General features: G+C 41.4%; 1 protein-coding gene across 2 annotated transcripts in view; it reads right to left on the minus strand.

Annotated features, from left to right (window-relative positions):
- Positions 1–18,411, minus strand: part of mycbp2 (MYC binding protein 2) — a 318,384-nt gene that overhangs the window by 118,014 nt on the left and 181,959 nt on the right. For both annotated transcript variants that reach the window (XM_041843995.2, XM_041843996.2), the window contains exons 32-37: positions 14,785–15,006; positions 14,137–14,328; positions 10,950–11,156; positions 6,494–6,631; positions 1,609–1,787; positions 1,256–1,398 (exon numbers count right to left, since the gene is read on the minus strand). In XM_041843995.2, the coding sequence (XP_041699929.1) occupies positions 1,256–1,398; positions 1,609–1,787; positions 6,494–6,631; positions 10,950–11,156; positions 14,137–14,328; positions 14,785–15,006 (1,081 nt within the window). The remainder of the gene's footprint in view (positions 1–1,255; positions 1,399–1,608; positions 1,788–6,493; positions 6,632–10,949; positions 11,157–14,136; positions 14,329–14,784; positions 15,007–18,411) is intronic.

Consider the following 18,411-nt stretch of genomic DNA (forward strand, 5'->3'; position numbering starts at 1 on the left):
CCTACTAGGGCACACATCAGTGCTAACAGTATAACTTTCATTCATAGGCACATGATTACTGCATACAATAGCTGTAGGATCAGCAGAGGCATTCAAGCAGTTAGAGGGACATAAATTAGGTTATTTACATTGTGTCTTCCAATGCCCCTGGGATAATGTACATTTTCTGAAGCATTATGGCAACTCAGCGACACAATGGTAGGGATTCACTGAGCTGGGCTTGAGTAGACTTAATAGGAAACCAGCAGCGATAGGGCCATGGTACGTATTACTAACTAGGGATGTTAATGGTTAACCGTTAGTCGGTTAGCTGCCAAAATACATTTATTATCGGATTATAGGTTAATTTGAATAATGTAGTGGAATTAAATTGGCACATGTATTTTTGTTAGTTCGCTGTATCTTATTTATCACACGTGCACCGCACGGGCAGCGAGAGCACGCAGATCAAACAGCTGTTTGCTGCATGGAGAGAAACATATGTTCTTACAAGCCTAGTCATTGCACAAGGGGGGGGGTTCTACTAAGCTAACATATGGAATTGTTTTAAGATGGTCATACCATAGATCATTTTGCTATTTGATTTGGAATTTTAGAGCCCCTGTAGGTATATATACACTGAACAAAAATATAAATTAACATGCGACAATTTCAACAATTTGACTGAGTTACAGTTCATGTGACTCGTTTCAGGAAACTAGGCGTATGTCACGGGTCACTACTTCACAGGAGAGCCATTTAAACGTAAACTTTTTTTGGCAGAAATGCCTTCTGGAACATGTGAACTTTCATGTGCCTTAATGGCAGACCTGTATGCCATCTGTAAATACGAATACAATGGTTAAATTACGAGCCTAGTTGGTTTAGCCACAAAAAAAGACAGCAACCTTCCTGTTAGCTATGATTGGCTGAGATAATGAGTGGGCTGGACATGCCAAGAGATGATTGGTCTGCCATATAGCGCGCTTCTGTCTATTTAAGCTGGGCAGTATGTGTAGGTTATCCTGTCTAACGCAGCTTTTTCTTTAATGTATCACGTAGTAGAACTGCATAAGTGTTGCTCTCCACTTTCTGGAGGACCGAGTTTTGAAATCAGTGGAATTAGAGTATGATAGCTAAGGAGATGGAGAAAACACCTGCTTGTGTACAATTTGCCAATAGGCTATAGTTCGATGTCCTTCCTGTCATAGGTCACTTATTATGAAAATAAGGTTGACAGGTTTTGCCTTGTTCACAGAGAGCTCCCAGTTCTTACCATCCACAGCGAACGCCCTGTGAAGGAGGTCTTTGGCAGCTCTGACCACTGCACTGACCACTGAGAGAGCTCTGCTGCAGTTCTTGTCCTCCTCATTGGCTTTGCTCAGCAGCTGGGACTGCAGATCCCCGTCATACTCACTCCTACGGGCAAAGACACACACACCCATGTGTTAGCACCAGCAATGGTTGTTAGCATTGGAAATTACATGAATCTCAACTTGAGGCTTTAAATTGTCTTAGGGGTGTGTGGCAGCCTGGATATGTCACTCATGTAATGGAAGTGTGTGGTGTGTGTGTGTGTGTGTGTGTGTGTGTGTGTGTGTGTGTGTGTGTGTGTGTGTGTGTGTGTACCTGTAGTACAGTATCTGTGGTATCTGTCCTCTGGTCTGGTTGGTCCCGTTGCTGCTCAGGCTACAGGTGCTGAATGTGAAGGCCATGCCATCGGAACACTGAACCGTGGTCATCCCTCCATCCCCATTGGCCGTTCGGCTACCATAGTTACGCAGGCGGACAGCGTATTTCACACCCTCCTGCAGAATGTATACAAAAATCTGTCAGATGAGGACAGAGATAGGGGAGGACAAACAGGATTGTGCAACATATGTGGTTTTCATATCATAAGTGGCATTGAGTTATAAAGAAGGATGGATGGATGCATGCTAGGGTTTAATTCCGGTGACCGGTATCCTGGGACTTCCCAACCAAGCTCCTTCCCCTTTCCTGAGAATAGTAATGACAGGTCCCGTGGACCAATAATATAAAATGTTTATGCTGCACTAATGCAAAGTAACATGCAAATAGCTGCATGAACCAGACTAATCAACTCTCAGGCTTTATTCATTAATTAGACCAGTCATCACAACGCTAGCAGCCTACCATATTTGGCCTCCTCAACATAAAGTCCAATAGTCCCCACTTACAGTAGATATAGGTAGTGTTACGTTCCCACAAGACCAACTCAAAATGTCGCTCACAAGAAAATCTCTTTGACAACCAAAAACAAAACTCATGTGGGTGCCCAATGAAAGTTGGCAAAGCCACTAGTAAGGGGTTCTAAAAGACACCCATCAGGGATGCCCACTAGGTTTGCCTCCGAAAAGACAAACTAAAAGAAAAACCCACAACAACTTAGCATAGGGAGTAAAAAGAATATGGAGCAAAACAAACAGGGGAAACACCAAAAATCTGGCTTCTTTCAAACTTAAATGATTGAGCTGAAATCGCACCTCAGCTGACGTGAAGAGCAGCTCTCCCAACATCTCTCAAGCTCAACTGGAGCACTGGGCCAGCCACTCTTAAATATCATCTGGGCTAGCACAGGTGAAACACCTTCCAACTAATGAGACGGACAAGCCAGCACAGGTGTAACACATACTTACTAACTAGGTGACACCAATCGGTGCTACCTTGAAATATGAATAGAAAAAACGAAACCTTTATCAGTAGGGATAAAGTGTTGCCATGGCGCCCTAGCAGCAGCCTAAGCAGAGAGCTCCTGTACATTTCGTAATATTTTTGTAATTAATTCATTTTTATGGCATTTTTTAACTACAATCTTTTTGTTTTAAGAATGAACAATTAATATAGCTAATTAATATAAATCAGAATCCACCACAGCGTTAAGCCTGAAGCTGGCAAGTAATTTGTATGTTAGCTGGCTAGCTGTATTGATTCCAATGCTAACCAGTGTCCTGAGGTTGAGGATGGAGAGATGCCAAAAGCAAGAAGACAGAGGGTGCAGTGATGAGGAACGAAAGGAAGACAAAGGCTGCCCTTTAATTATTATTGAAATGTGGTGTGCTTTCTGGCGCCACGTGCCTGCAGTAGGATCATCCATGTGGGTGCTTCATTTTGGTAGTAGTGAACTACTACAGAGTCTATGGACTGCAGTGGCTTAGCTCAAACTTCATCTGACTGAGTTCTACTACAGAAAAGCCAGAGACAGCTAGACACCTTGATAAGACCGCGCTTCCTGCCTACGGACTTTCTCTCCCCGCTTGATCACCTCCCTCAAGCCATTAACCTTGTAATGACTGTCCATCTCATGATGTTGTGATGTTGTTTTTCTAAATTACTTGTCTTTTTTTGTGTGCTTTGAAGCGCTTTGAGATTCTTTGAAAAGCGCTATATAAGTTGAATAAATTATTCTTATTATTAGGCAACGGGATAGACAAACAGTAAAAGCATCGTATGTGATGAGTCAAAAGAGATTAGTGTAAAAAAGGGTCAACGCAGATATTCCGGGTAGCTATTGGTTAACTGTTTAACTAACTATTTAGCAGTCTTATAGCTTTGGGATAGAAGCTGTTCAGGGTCCTGTTTGTTCCAGCATCGGTACTGCTTGTTGCGCAGTAGCAGAGAGAAAAGTATTTGTTCAGTGTTGCTAGCCTCAAAGAGTGCATAGAAAGTACAGTGGGGAGAACAAGTATTTGATACACTGCCGATTTTGCAGGTTTTCCTACTTACAAAGCATGTAGAGGTCTGTAATTTTTATCATAGGTACACTTCAACTGTGAGAGACGGAATCTAAAACAAAAATCCAGAAAATCACATTGTATGATTGCAAGTATTTGATACATCAGAAAAATAGAACTTAATATTTGGTACAGAAACCTTTGTTTGCAATTACAGAGATCATACGTTTCCTGTAGGTCTTGACCAGGTTTGCACACACTGCAGCAGGGATTTTGGCCCACTCCGCCATACAGACCTTCTCCAGATCCTTCAGGTTTCGGGGCTGTCGCTAGGCAATACGGACTTTCAGCTCCCTCCAAAGATTTTCTATTGGGTTCAGATCTGGAGACTGGCTAGGCCACTCCAGGACCTTGAGATGCTTCTTACGGAGCCACTCCTTAGTTGCCCTGGCTGTGTGTTTCGGGTCGTTGTCATGCTGGAAGACCCAGCCACGACCCATCTTCAATGCTCTTACTGAGGGAAGGAGGTTGTTGGCCAAGATCTCACGATACATGGCCCCATCCATCCTCCCCTCAATACGGTGCAGTCACCCTGTCCCCTTTGCAGAAAAGCATCCTCAAAGAATGATGTTTCCACCTCCATGCTTCACGGTTGGGATGGTGTTCTTGGGGTTGTACTCATCCTTCTTCCTCCAAACACGGCGAGTGGAGTTTAGACCAAAAAGCTCTATTTTTGTCTCATCAGACCACATGACCTTCTCCCATTCCTCCTCTGGATAGTCCTTCAGACGGGCCTGGACATGCGCTGGCTTGAGCAGGGGGACCTTGCGTGCGCTGCAGGATTGTAATCCATGACGGCGTAGTGTGTTACTAATGGTTTTCTTTGAGACTGTGGTCCCAGCTCTCTTCAGGTCATTGACCAGGTCCTGCCGTGTAGTTCTGGGCTGATCCCTCACCTTCCTCATGATCATTGATGCCCCACGAGGTGAGATCTTGCATGGAGCCCCAGACCGAGGGTGATTGACCGTCATCTTGAACTTCTTCCATTTTGTAATAATTGCGCCAAAAGTTGTTGCCTTCTCACCAAGCTGCTTGTCTATTTGTCCTGTAGCCCGTCCCAGCCTTGTGCAGATCTACAATTTTAGCCCTGATGTCCTTACACAGCTCTCTGGTCTTGTGGAGAGGTTGGAGTCTGTTTGATTGAGTGTGTGGACAGGTGTCTTTTATACAGGTAACGAGTTCAAACAGGTCCAGTTAATACAGGTAATGAGTGGAGAACAGGAGGGCTTCTTAAAGAAAAACTAACAGGTCTGTGAGAGCCTGGTTGGTAGGTGATCAAATACTTATGTCATGCAATAAAATGTAAATTAATCACTTAAAATTCATACAATGTGATTTTCTGGATTTTTGTTTTAGATTCCGTCTCTCACAGTTGAAGTGTACCTATGTTAAAAAGTAGGAAAACCTGCAAAATCTGCAGGTTATCAAATACTTGTTCTCCCCACTGTATATAGCTCATCTGGTAGGCTCGCATCACTGGACAGCTCGCAGCTCGCACTGGACAGCTCATCTGGTAGGTTCGCATCACTGGACAGCTCGCAGCTGGGTTTCCCTTTGTAATCCGTGATAGTTTGCTAGCCCTGCCACATCCGACGAGCGTCAGAGCCGGTGTAGTAGGATTCGATATTGGTCCTGTATTGACACTATGCCTGTTTTATGGTTCGTCGGAGGGCGTAGCTCATTGAAAGCAGCAGCTCTAGCCTTTAGCTCAATGTGGATATTGCCTGTAATCCATGGCTTCTGGTTGGGATATGTACGTTGTCAATGCACTTATTAATGAAGCCGATGACTGGTGTGGTAAACTTCTCAATGCCATCGGATGAATCCCAGAACATATTCCAGTCAGTGCAAGCGAAACAATCCTGTAGTTTAGCATCTGCTTCATCGGACCACTTCCGTATTGAGCACGTCACTGGTACTTCCTGTTTTAAGTTTTTGCTTGTAAGCATTAATCAGGAGGATAGAGTTATGGTCAGATTTGCCAAATGGAAAGTGGGGGATACTTTATATGCATCACTGTGTGTGGAGTAAAAGTGATCTAGAGTTGTTTCGCCTCTAGTTGCAGAATTGAAATGCTGGTAGAAATGATGTAAAACGGATTTCAGTTTTCCTGCATTAAAGTTACCGGCCACTAGGAGCGCCACCTCTGGGTGAGCATTTTATTGTTTGCTTATATACAGCTCGTTGAGTGTGGTCTGAGTGCAAGCATCGGATTGTGTTGGTAAATCGACTGCCACGAAAAATATAGATGAAAACTCTCTTGGTAAATAGTGTGGTCTACAGCTTATCATGAAGGTATTCTAACTCGGGCGAGCAGAACCTTGAGACTTCCTTAATATTAGAGATCACGCACCAGTTGTTGTTAACAGAGACACACACCCCCTCCTCTGAACTTCCCCGACGCAGCCGTTCTGTCCTTTTTAATTAACCACGGTGCTATCCATGGTGCTGAATCTTCGCTACTAGGTCTATTTGTTGTCTGTTTGTTTAGCAGAGAATCATATAAAAGTACCAGTCAAAAGTTTGGACACACCTACTCATTCCAGGGTTTTTCTTTATTTTCACTATTTTCTACATTGTAGTTTAATAGTGAAGACATCAAAACTATGAAATAACACATATTGAATCATGTAGTAACCAAAAAAGTGTTAAACAAATCAAAATATTATACAACATTTCCTAAACGGAAACCCTGGCATACATATGGTTAGATAGATGAATAGATATGTCTGTATAGGGCACATCATTTTAGTCCCGTGTACCTTGAGTGGCACGGCCTTGTCGAGGCGTATCTCAGCAATGTCGCTGGGGGAGTCATCGGTGCTGTAGGTTCCCTTGACTAGCTCCAGAGACGTCCACCTGTGGGTGTGGGTCGAGTCCCCGGGGTGCTCTGTCTGGGCCTGGAGAGGAAGAAGAGGGGGAAAGAGAGAAAGGAGAGAAGTGGTGAGAAAGAACTCCTGGGAAAGATTAAACTCAAGAACCAAAAGAGATGGTCAGTGGCTTTAGGAAAAAGAATCGCAATGAATACCAATATACACACACAAGTCTTTGAAAAGTTGTAAACTGCCCTGAATTTAACTTGTTACTGCTGGATTATATAAACTCAGCAAAAAAAGAAAAAGGTCCCTTTTTCAGGACCCTGTCTTTCAAATATATTTCGTAAAAATCTAAATAACTTCACAGACCTTCATTGTAAAGGGTTTAAACACTGTTTCCCATGCTTGTTCAATGAACCATAAACAATTAATGAACATGCACCTGTAGAACGGTCGTTAAGACACTAACAGCTTACAGACGGTAGGAAATTAAGTTCACAATTATGACAATTTAGGACACTAAAGAGGCCTTTCTACTGACTCTGAAAAACACCAAAAGAAAGATGCCCACGGTCCCTGCTCATCTGCGTGAACGTGCCTTAGGCATGCTGCAAGGAGGCATGAGGACTGCAGATGTGGCCAGGGCAATAAATTGCAATGTCCGTACTGTGAGACGCCTAAGACAGCGCTACAGGGAGACAGGACGGACAGCTGATCGTCCTCACAGTGGCAGACCACGTGTAACAACACCTTCACAGGATCGGTACATCCAAACATCACACCTGCGGGACAGGTACAGGATGGCAACAACTGCCCGAGTTACACCAGGAACGCACAATCCCTCCAATGCTCAGACTGTCCACAATAGGCTGAGAGAGGCTGGACTGAGGGCTTGTAGGCCTGTTGTAAGGCAGGTCCTCACCAGACATCACCGGCAACAACGTCGCCTATGGGCACAAACCCACAGTCGTTTGACGAGACATGACTAGCAAAAAGTGCTCTTCACTGACGAGTCACGGTTTTGTCTCACCAGGGGTGGTGGTAGGATTTGCGTTTATCGTCGAAGGAATGAGCGTTACACCGAGGCCTGTACTCTGGAGCTGGATCGATTTGGACGTGGAGCGTCTGTCATGGTCTGGGGCGGTGTGTCACAGCATCATCGGACTGAGCTTGTTGTCATTGCAGGCAATCTCAACGCTGTGCGTTACAGGGAAGACATCCTCCTCCCTCATGTGGTACCCTTCCTGCAGGCTCATCCTGACATGACCCTCCAGCATGACAACGCCACAAGCCATACTGATCGTTCTGTGCGTGATTTCCTGCAAGACAGGAATGTCAGTGTTCTGCCATGGCCAGCGAAGAGCCCGGATCTCAATCCCATTGAGCACGTCTGGGACCTGTTGGATCGGAGGGTGAGGGCTAGGGCCATTCCCCCCAGAAATGTCAGGGAACTTGCAGGTGCCTTGGTGGAAGAGTGGGGTAACATCTCACAGCAAGAACTGGCAAATCTGGTGCAGTCCATGAGGAGGAGATGCACTGCAGTACTTAATGCAGCTGGTGGCCACACCAAGATACTGACTGTTACTTTTGATGTTGACCTTTGTTCAGGGACACATTATTCAATGTCTTAACTTGTTCAGTTTATGTCTCAGTTGTTGAATCTTGTTATGGTCATACAAATATTTACACATGTTAAGTTCGCTGAAAAGAAACGCAGTTGACAGTGAGAGGACGTTTCTTTTTTTGCTGAGTTTAAAAAGCATGTTTAAGATTGTGCTCGAGGACTACCTGAGCTAAATGTATCAACGACAAAAATGTATAGTGATGAGAAAAAAGGCCTCCCTCCATTTTTTTTTATTTCAAGGGAATTCCAGGTTAAATAACCTATAAAAATGAACTATATAACTATATATATATATATATAACTATATATATATATATAACTATATATATATATATATATCTATATATATATATATATATATATATATATATATATATATATATATATATATATATATATATATATATATATATATATATATATATATATATATCTCCACACTATACCCAATAATGTCAAAATGGAATTATGGTTTTCTAAATGCTTACAAATTAACAAAAAATTAAAAGCTGAAATGTCTTGAGTCAATAAGTATTCAACCCCTTTGTTATGTCAACCCTAAATAACTTCAGGAGTACAAATTTGCTTAACAAGTCACATAAGTTGAATGGACTCACTGTGTGCAATAATGGTGTTTAACATGATTTTTGAATAACTACCATATCTCTGTAACCCACACATACAGATAATTGTAAGGTCCCTCAGTCGAGCAGTGAATTTCAAACACAGATTCAACCACAAGGACCAGAGAGGTTTTCCAATGCCTCGCAAAGAAGGGCACCTATTGGTAGATGGGTAAAACAAATAAAAAAGCAGACACTGAATATCCCTTTGCGCATGGTGAAGTTATTAATTACTCTTTGGATGGTGTATCAATACACCCATTCACTTCAAAGATGCAGGCGTCCGTCCTAACTCAGTTGCCGGAGAGGAAGGAAACCGCTCGGGATTTCACAATGAGGCCAATGGTGACTTTAAAACAGTTACAGAGTTTAATGACGGTGATAGAAGAAAACTGAGGATGAATCAACAACATTGTTACTCCACAATACTAACCTAACTGACAGAGTGAAAAGAAGGAAACCTGTACAGAATACAAATATTCCAAAACATGCATCCTGTTTGCAACAAGGCACTAAAGTAATACTGCAAAAAATGTGGCAAAGCAATTAACATTTTGCCCTGAATACAAAGTGTTATGTTTGGGGCAAATCCAACATAACAAATTACTGAGTACAACAGTATCACCATATTTTCAAACATAGTGGTAGCTGCATGTTATGGGTATGCTTGTAATCGTTAAGGACTGGGGAGTTTATCAGGATTAAAAAAATGGAATGGAGCTAAGCACAGGCAAAATCCTAGAGGAAAACTGGGTCTATTCTGCTTTTCACCAGACACTGGGAGATGAATACACCTTCCAGCAGGACAATAACCTAAAACACAAGGCAAACTCTGCACTGGAGTTGCTTACCAAGACGACATTGAATGTTCCTGAGTGGCCTAGTTACAGTTTTGACTTAACGTGCTTGAAAATGTATGTCAAGACTTGAAAATGGTTGTCTAGCAATGATCAACAACCAATTTGACAAAGCTTGAAGGATTTTGAAAAGAATAACAGGCAAATGTTGCACAATCCAGGTGTGGAAAGCTCAGAGACTTACCCAGAAAGACTCACAGCTGTAATTGCTGCCAAAGGTGATTCGAACATGTATTGACTATACAAGATATATTTAGGTTTTATTTTTCATAATGTTTTGACAAATGTTATAATTTTTCTTCCACCTTGACAGAGTATTTTGTGTAGATCGTTGACAAAAAATTAAAAATAAATCAATTTTAATCCACTTTGTAACACAACAAAATGTGGAAAAAGTCAAGGGGAGTGAATACTTTCTGAAGGCTCTGTATATGTTTTGTCCAATCATTAGCATGTATGCCTTTGCAAAATATTTCATACAATCCTCTCATTGGCAGAATGAACATCTCTTAGTTTCCAGGACTGTTTGAGCTGAGCCCTGCGCCACTGCCACACAAACACAGCTCCCGACCCGGGCTGTCACTAAAACCAGCTCACTCGTCTCATCCTTTCTTCACTAATGCGCAGGAAAACATGGTACTTGTACCACAGCCAGGTAAATGGTACCTAACCTCAAGTCTGCTAAGAAACAATAATGTCTCCACTCTCACACCAGAAGCCATGTATGCTGTTTACCACTCTTGTGGTCCGCAAATATGAGTTGTTTTCTCCGATTGAAAATACTATTTCCTGAATATTAGAAGTACAGTAATAATTTGTGGATTGTTGGAAAGCTCAGATTCATCCCCTTTCAAGGGAATATCTGTTATTTACCCACCTCGGACGGTTATGACAGAATAAAATCTGATTTGTAAATTGTTTAACCTGTAGCCGGCTTTGTAGCCTATGATTAATCATGGGTTACTATGGTTATATTCTGCCACAATAGCAATATTACCAGCTAAGATATAGATGGGGATTGTAGTTGGACAATGATATCTGAATGTGCACATGATGGAAGTTAGAGGTAAATAGAACAAGGTATAAAAAAAAATGCATTGACTAAAATGACTGTGAGCAAAAAGAAGACTAAAAGTGTTTGGAATTTTAGTTAACTGGTAACAAAAACTAAGACGGATGAAATGGCTAAAATGTGACTAAGACCATAAAAGTATTTTAGTCAAAAGACTTAGACTAAAACTAAATCTAAAATAGCTTCCAAAGTTAATAAAAATAAAAGGCAGATCTAAAACTCTTACGTCATCAGCGAGCACCTCCAACTCATACTCATGGATGCCCCCGCCGCCGTAGACGCAGAAGCCAACCAGCACCACGCCGGGCTTGTCCACAGTCAGACAGATGGCATCTGGAGAGCCATTGCCCGTGTTCCAGCTGCGGCCCTGGCTCGTCTTGGTGAAGCGGTTGGGAGTGGACTTCACCGAGTGAAGCGAGTTCAGACCGTCCACCTGGGAGAGACGAAGAGACAAGTGATTATGATGTATTTTATATTGTTTTGATATAGTCATGGTTAGGTCATATAGTGGTTGTATTAAGGAAGTTTTGTTAACGTCATTTTAGCAATAGGTATTTATCTGGTTGTAATCTGACCAGACAACAACCAAAATATTACCTCTTTCCCATGACATCTTGACCTTGTCATGAAAACTAAGTATTTACCTGGTTGCTATATAATTCCACCAGGTGGTAGTACTGAGGTGAATAAACACCAGCAGGGGCTTTCCATTGTTATTGTACAAGACAATGTATGACAACCTCACTGACCATGACATCGGCCAACTTACTTCAGAAACAAATACAATACCACGAGGTAGGGCTGTGGCAGTTATGGAAATTTGGAAGACAGTTATTGGTCAGACAAATTACTGCGGTCACCATAATAACCGTTTGAATAGCAAAGAAAAAATAATATACACTACCGTTCAAAAGTTAGGGGTCACTTAGAAATGTCCTTGTTTTCGAAAGAAAAAGCAATTTTTTGGTCCATTAAAATAACATCAAATTGACCAGAAATACAGTGTAGACATTGTTAATGTTGTAAATGGCTATTGTAGATGTTTTATGGAATATCTACATAGGCGTACAGAGGCCAAATATCATCAACCATCAGTGTTCCAACTTCACGTTGTGTTTGCTAATCCAGGTTTATCATCTTTTTAAAAGGCTAATTGATCATTAGAAAACCATTTTGCAATTATGTTAGCACAGCTGAAAACTGTTGTGCTAATTAAAGAAGCAATAAAACTGGCCTTCTTGAGGCTAGTTGAGTATCTGGAGCACCAGCAATTGTGGGTTCGATTACAGGCTCAAAATGGCCAGAAACAAATAACTTTCTTCTGAAACTCGTCAGTCTATTCTTGTTCTGAGAAATTAAGGCTATTCCATGCGAGAAATTGCCAAGAAAATGATCTCGTACAACGCTGTGTACTACTCCTTTCACAGAACAGCACAAACTGGCTCTAACCAGAATAGAAAGAGGAGTGGGAGGCCCAGGTTCACTACTGAGCAAGAGGACAAATACATTAGAGTGTCTAGTTTGAGAAACAGGCGCCTCACAGGTCCTCAACCAGCAGCTTCATTAAATAGTACCTGCAAAACACCAGTCTCTGGTCTTTGAACGGTGGTGTATATATTTATTTTTTAAGACACACATTTTCTCCTCTCCTCTGTTCCTGAATGCATTTGCTGCTGCTGCAGGGAGGGGGTGTTGCCTAGGCAACCTAAGACTCGTTTGCTACTACACCTTACGTGTTTCAGCATGGAGCAACAAAGTTTCATGTCCATGTTACAGCAGAAACGGACTCAACCGCACGAATGCCCGGCCGTCCAATCTTCAGTCAGCTGTTCTTTCCACACTCAAAAATCCATAACCGTCGGTTACATGTAATTGTTCCATCCCTACTACGAGGATGTCCTGATCGACGTGGTGTGGTTAGTATTAGTTACCTTGCTATTTATGACACACCTATGTGGCCAGAGATAGTCTGTCTGTGGTTGGTACACGGATATCCAGGGCCCGGTTGCATAAAACATCTTAAGTGTTTAATTTGAGGAATAATTTTCCCTTACCTAAGGTAATTGTTTAAGGGATTTGCATAGAGCCCCTCAAATATTCCCTTATGTAAAGGCATACTTAATGGGATTTATAGTAGAAAGAGTATCTGGTTACCATGGAGACAGCCTGATGCAATGACTAAACGTCTTGTCAAAGAGAAAACATTTATTTTTTGAGATAGAAAAATATAACTTCTACAATCAAGACAGGATAACCAAATTGCTTCAGACGATAATAAACCACATTTCATGTAGTTACTTTTTTCCTAACTTGTTTCTATTACATTCTAGCACTTCAAGCTAGCTTACAGAGTAGGTATGGATTGTGCATCTTCCATTATTTAGCTAAGTAGCTAGCTGGTTGATGTTTTCCTTTTGTAACCAGGGCAGATGAAAGCTACATTCACCTCCACAAATGCTTTTCCATTGATAGCCATACTGAATGAAGCAGTTAAGGGACCTCAAGGGCACCCTTAACTTTTTCACTTAATTTAAGGGTGGAAATCACCTTAAAATGTTTTGTGCAACTGATTTAAAGTTAAGGAAACTTTAAGGGAAAGGATAAGGGGAAAATTAACTTAAGGTGTTTTATGCAACCAGGCCCAGGTCCCTAAACGGAGAACAGCAGTTTCCTTGACAATGTGAACAATGGATTTAGAACAACTGTGGCGGCTGGGGCTGTTGTCATGACGGCCAAACTGCAGGGTGATTGAGATTGAGTGTTGAGAATGCAGCCGGCAGCTGCAGGGTACAGCGAAACAGACGGAAAAGTGGAAGGACAGAGGGACAGACGTGTGGATGGACAGAGTGAGAGACGTCACTCCCCGAAGTGACTCAGCGTCTTGTAAACAAGAAAGGTAATTCTGCAATTGTTTTGCTTTCTCCATTTTGATTTAATCGTTTTCAACAAATATATTGATGCAGATACTGTATGTAGTATAACATTTAAATGTTATGTATATTTGATAACATTTGATTTTATTAACCTTGAATATTAGAATTGCTAAGAAATCATTCAGATTGAAGTAGGGGGAATAGAATACAATGTAAATGGCGGATACCTCAACTGAATGACATCATCTCTCAACCCCAACAGAGCGCTATATTTGGACTGGAGTCAGGTCTAAATTTAGGGTAGGTCGATTCCATTACGAATCTAGCCAACCTATTAACAGGAATAGGACTAGATCTTTTAATGGCTGTCAATATCAATGTCCTGTTCAATCCCTGAACAGGCACAACCTGGTAATCAATTAAATCCTAAGCAACACAAACATTGACTTGTGTCTTTAGACATAAACCATCAGAGTGTGTGTGGGGGGGGTCTGTGCGTGTGCCGGAGTGCCAGCTCGTGTGTCTGTGTTTGTTCTTTACCTCGGAGCCCAGTGCAGAGGCGGTGAGCTCAGAGACTATGCTGGCCAGCAGGCCACAGGTGTTGGAGACCAGGTGGGGGGAGAAGAGCTCCACCTCCTTTCTCAGGCTCTTCCTCACTGGTAGCACTACAATCACCAGCATCTTCTCGAGAACCTCCCTGAAACTTGTCATCCCCATCAGGTTCTCCTCTGTCTGAAAGGGGGAGTGGAGAAAAGAAAGAAAGTGAAAGAACATGAGAAAGGTCAGCAATTGTGTCTTCTCTGATTGTATATAAAAATAAAAATAAATGTTTTTAACTCCACTGAATCCATAAAATGTTATGTGATAAGCACAACATGGGAAATCAGGAGACAGAGGTTACATGCCCATTTCAATGATAACACATTTTAATAGGTGAGTGTTCCAACAGTAAAATAGGTAAAGCAATACGGCTAACCCCTGTGCTAGTTATGGGATATTCACAAAAAGTCTCAGAGTAGGAGTGCTGACCTAGGATCAATTTAGCTTTTTAGATCATAATGAATAGGATTATATGGATCCGGGGAACTGAATCTAGATCAGCACTCCTACTGGGAGACGCTTTTTGAATACGGGTCCTCATTGGTCAGACATTGTGTCGAAATTCCGCTATCTTTGATGTTTACTCACGTGGCTGAGTTTCTCCATGTGTGCCACCAGCAGGGGGAAGCGGTGGGCGAGCGCCGAGTCATTCTCCGTGCTGACCTGTTTGACCAGCGAGCGCAGCAGCACCTCGCCGTCGTACGCAATGGGCAAGATGGACGTCAGCTTGACTGACGTGTTGCACAGTGCAGACATCACCGCCGCTAACAGTCGGCTGCTTGATGTGCGGAAATTGGCCTCGGCAATGTCCTGGTGAAAGGAAGAAGGGTGGGTGAAGTAGCAAACTTTCACTAAAGAGATGTGATAACTAGAGCCAGAATGCATTTTGACCATAACTTATCATTAGCTATGTATTTTCTAGATTATCTTTGTACACAAAAGCTTAGAGGAGCAATTTGAATGGCAACCAAGACATAGTATATTTATTATTATAACAATACAGTGAGCTCCAAAGGTATTGGGACAGTGACACATTTTATGGTGTTTTGGCTCATTACTGCAGCACTTTGGATTTTAAATGCTACAGATTTGTTGGATGCATTTGCTCTTTGTTTTGGTTGTGTTTCAGATTATTTTGTGCCCAATAGAAATGAATTGTAAATAATGTATTGTGTCACTTTTATTGTAAATAAGAATATAATATGTTTCTAAACACTTCTACATTAATGTGGATGCATTTGGAGTCAACTTTATTGTAAATAAGAATGTTTCAAAACACTTTCTTATTAATGTGGATGCTACCATGATTACGGATAATCCTGAATGAATCGTGAATAATGATGAGTGAGAAAGTTACAGACCGACAAATATCATATCACCATTACAATAACAGGGGAGGTTAGCATTTTTTGGGGGTATGATATTTGTGCGTCTAACTTTGTCCATTTCATGTGTCTGAAGGTACAAACTCTGCCTTCCCTGCGGGCCCAGAGAGCAAATCAAGTGTACTATGGGCCTACCGCTGGCCAATCGGATGGCTCTGATGACCGTGTCTGCAATAACGTAGCAGAAAGCTACAGCAAAGTTGATACTGTGAGACTTCAAAACTTTTAAAACCATGACTAGAGAGAGACTGTCAATGAATCCAGCAAAGAGATGTTCATGTTTAAGTTCTTACTCAGCACTGTCAACACTTTGTATTCAACACTTTTATAAGCCATTCTTCCTACTTCCACTGAGCGCTACAACAAGCACTGCAGCAGTAATGAATGAGTAGGAAAGTGTCTCTAGGGTAAACGTCCCTATTAACCCCAACTTCTGAGTGAAAAAAAATAAAAAAAATACATCACTTTTCTTCCAATGAAGCTGCTTGTTACATAAATTACACTTATTATTGTAGGCCAATCAGATTTGTCAATATTGAGTTATCAAAGCATGTGTAACATGTGCCTGCTGATCCCAGAAGTAGTTGCAAAAAAACGTGTGATTTTGGTACCCTCAGAAGATAACATTTTTTGCATATTTCTACTCCTGTTTTTGGTAAGTACTCATTTGTTATCAAAATCGAAGTGATTAGTGTTTTGAATAAGACGTATGTTAGAATATTACTTGAATTATAAATTGTTACTTTTGAAATCAAAATATGAATTTTAGTATGCTAGCAAACAGACCACATGCTGCATCAATATAGTAGCTGCATAATATGGTTCATTGCAATGACATAAAGCATGCTAAGCAGGTATAGTTTACATTTTTGTATGCAGTTTATATTATTATACTGTTAAATAGACAATAAATGTGTATGTTTATCTTTATAAATGTTTTTATTAACATTTTTACCTAGTGGGCTTAAAGGGGACGCTAGCAAAAATATCACACTGTCTGGGGTGGATGTAAATGAGCATAGCTAATTACTTCTCTGCATGATACATTTATACTTTTCATGTTATGTTAGTGCACCATTTATAGATTTATTTCATATATAGTTGTTTTTTTATTGTCATGTGCGTAGAATAAAATATTCTGTCTTTTAACCATAAATTCACTGACGTTCCCTTTAAGCCCACCTGCTCCCATTAAGCCCACTTGACTGTGTTTCAATGGGGATTTTCTTCCTTTTGACATTTGAACCATTTTCCTTCCTAATTTGGACCTCACCTGATAAATCAGCTCCATAATTCAGATAATTAATACCCATATTTAAATATCAGTCATATTGCATAGGTCAATTCATTCTGGATAGGCCTATATTCTATCCTAACATTAACAATAATTGTTTTATCTTTAGGCCTACTTTTCAGATGAGTTTTAGATTGAGATGTCTAAAACACACCAAAAAAAAAACGACAGTTCATGCCCACGCATGATAGAAGCATGCAGTCTGTACAGGGAGGGAACAATGCAAAATCTCTAATTTCTGGCAAAACATTATGGAGTAGAAAGGAAGTCGTTGAGGCAGAGAGGGAAGGAGCAGCTGAGCATTGACACACAACAGGGACATGTGATCTACCTGAGTCCAGCTGTAGAGCAAGAGATTTCAGAGTGTCTTCAGGTAGGGTTATACTGTAGTGACTGATTGGCTAAGAAAAGGATAACACGAAACAGTGGATAGCCTAATATGAGGTCATTGAAAATGTGATTTTGCCTAATCCAGTGGTTCTCAATGTGTGACCTGTCGGTATGTGTGTGTGTCTGTGTACGTGTTTGTGTGGTGCATAAGTGTGTATGCAATGTGTGTGTGTGTGTGTGTGCACGCGCATAAATAAGTGAGTGTGTGCATGCGCGCGCACGCACACGTGCGTCCAGGACTAATGCTTTGTCATTCTCCATCTCTTCAGGTCCTTTGCCAGTGGGGTTGGGGCTTTACCCAGACGGATCTTCTCCATCTCGTTCAAGAGTTTGTGATAGCAAAGGAACTTCAAACCCCCTTCAAGGACCAAAGACCCGGCCGAAAATGGTTTGAACGCTTCATGCGGGACCATCCGGAACTGACCATAAGGAAGTCAGAACAGTTCCCAGAGGCAAGGGCAAAAGCCACATCCGACCCAGCCATTCTCAGAGGCTGGTTTGCGCTCCTTGAAAAGGAGATGGTTAAAGCCGATGTCATGGATAAGCCTGAAAATATCTATAACATAGACGAGACAGGCTTCATCACTGGCAAAGTCCTGTCAAGAAGAGGCAGCAAGAACGTGTACCAAAACACGGACGGAAATGGAAAGGAACAGATCTATGTCTGCATAACAGGGAATGCAGCAGGACAGACCCTCCCACCCTATGTGCTGTACAAGGGGAAACACCTCTATGGATCTTGGTGTGAGCTGGAGGGACCTATACCGTTCTATTTGCGCAAACATGAGGTCATTGAAAATCTGTACAAAAACAAGATGAAAGCCATCAATGACTTGTTAGCAAAAGACTGGCAAGCAAAGACAACCACAACGTGGGCAAAACATTGAAACAAACAAACAAAATAAAGCTTAGACCACCCTATAACCTGTTATGTTACACTACTAAGATAACTAAAACAATACAATCACATTAAAGAGCATAGGCCTATGTTTAGCCTAGGAGAAAGTAGAAATTGCAGAAATGTTTGTTTATTTTGCTTACGTTGTATGCTAATGATACATGAGCTTCAAGATGTTATGACTGATGTCTCCTCACAATGAACTGAATGGTTTTAAAATGCGTTTTTACAATGTTTTCAAAATACTA

The sequence above is a fragment of the Coregonus clupeaformis genome, chromosome 23 (genome assembly GCF_020615455.1).
Source record: "Coregonus clupeaformis isolate EN_2021a chromosome 23, ASM2061545v1, whole genome shotgun sequence".
Lineage (NCBI taxonomy): Eukaryota > Metazoa > Chordata > Actinopteri > Salmoniformes > Salmonidae > Coregonus > Coregonus clupeaformis.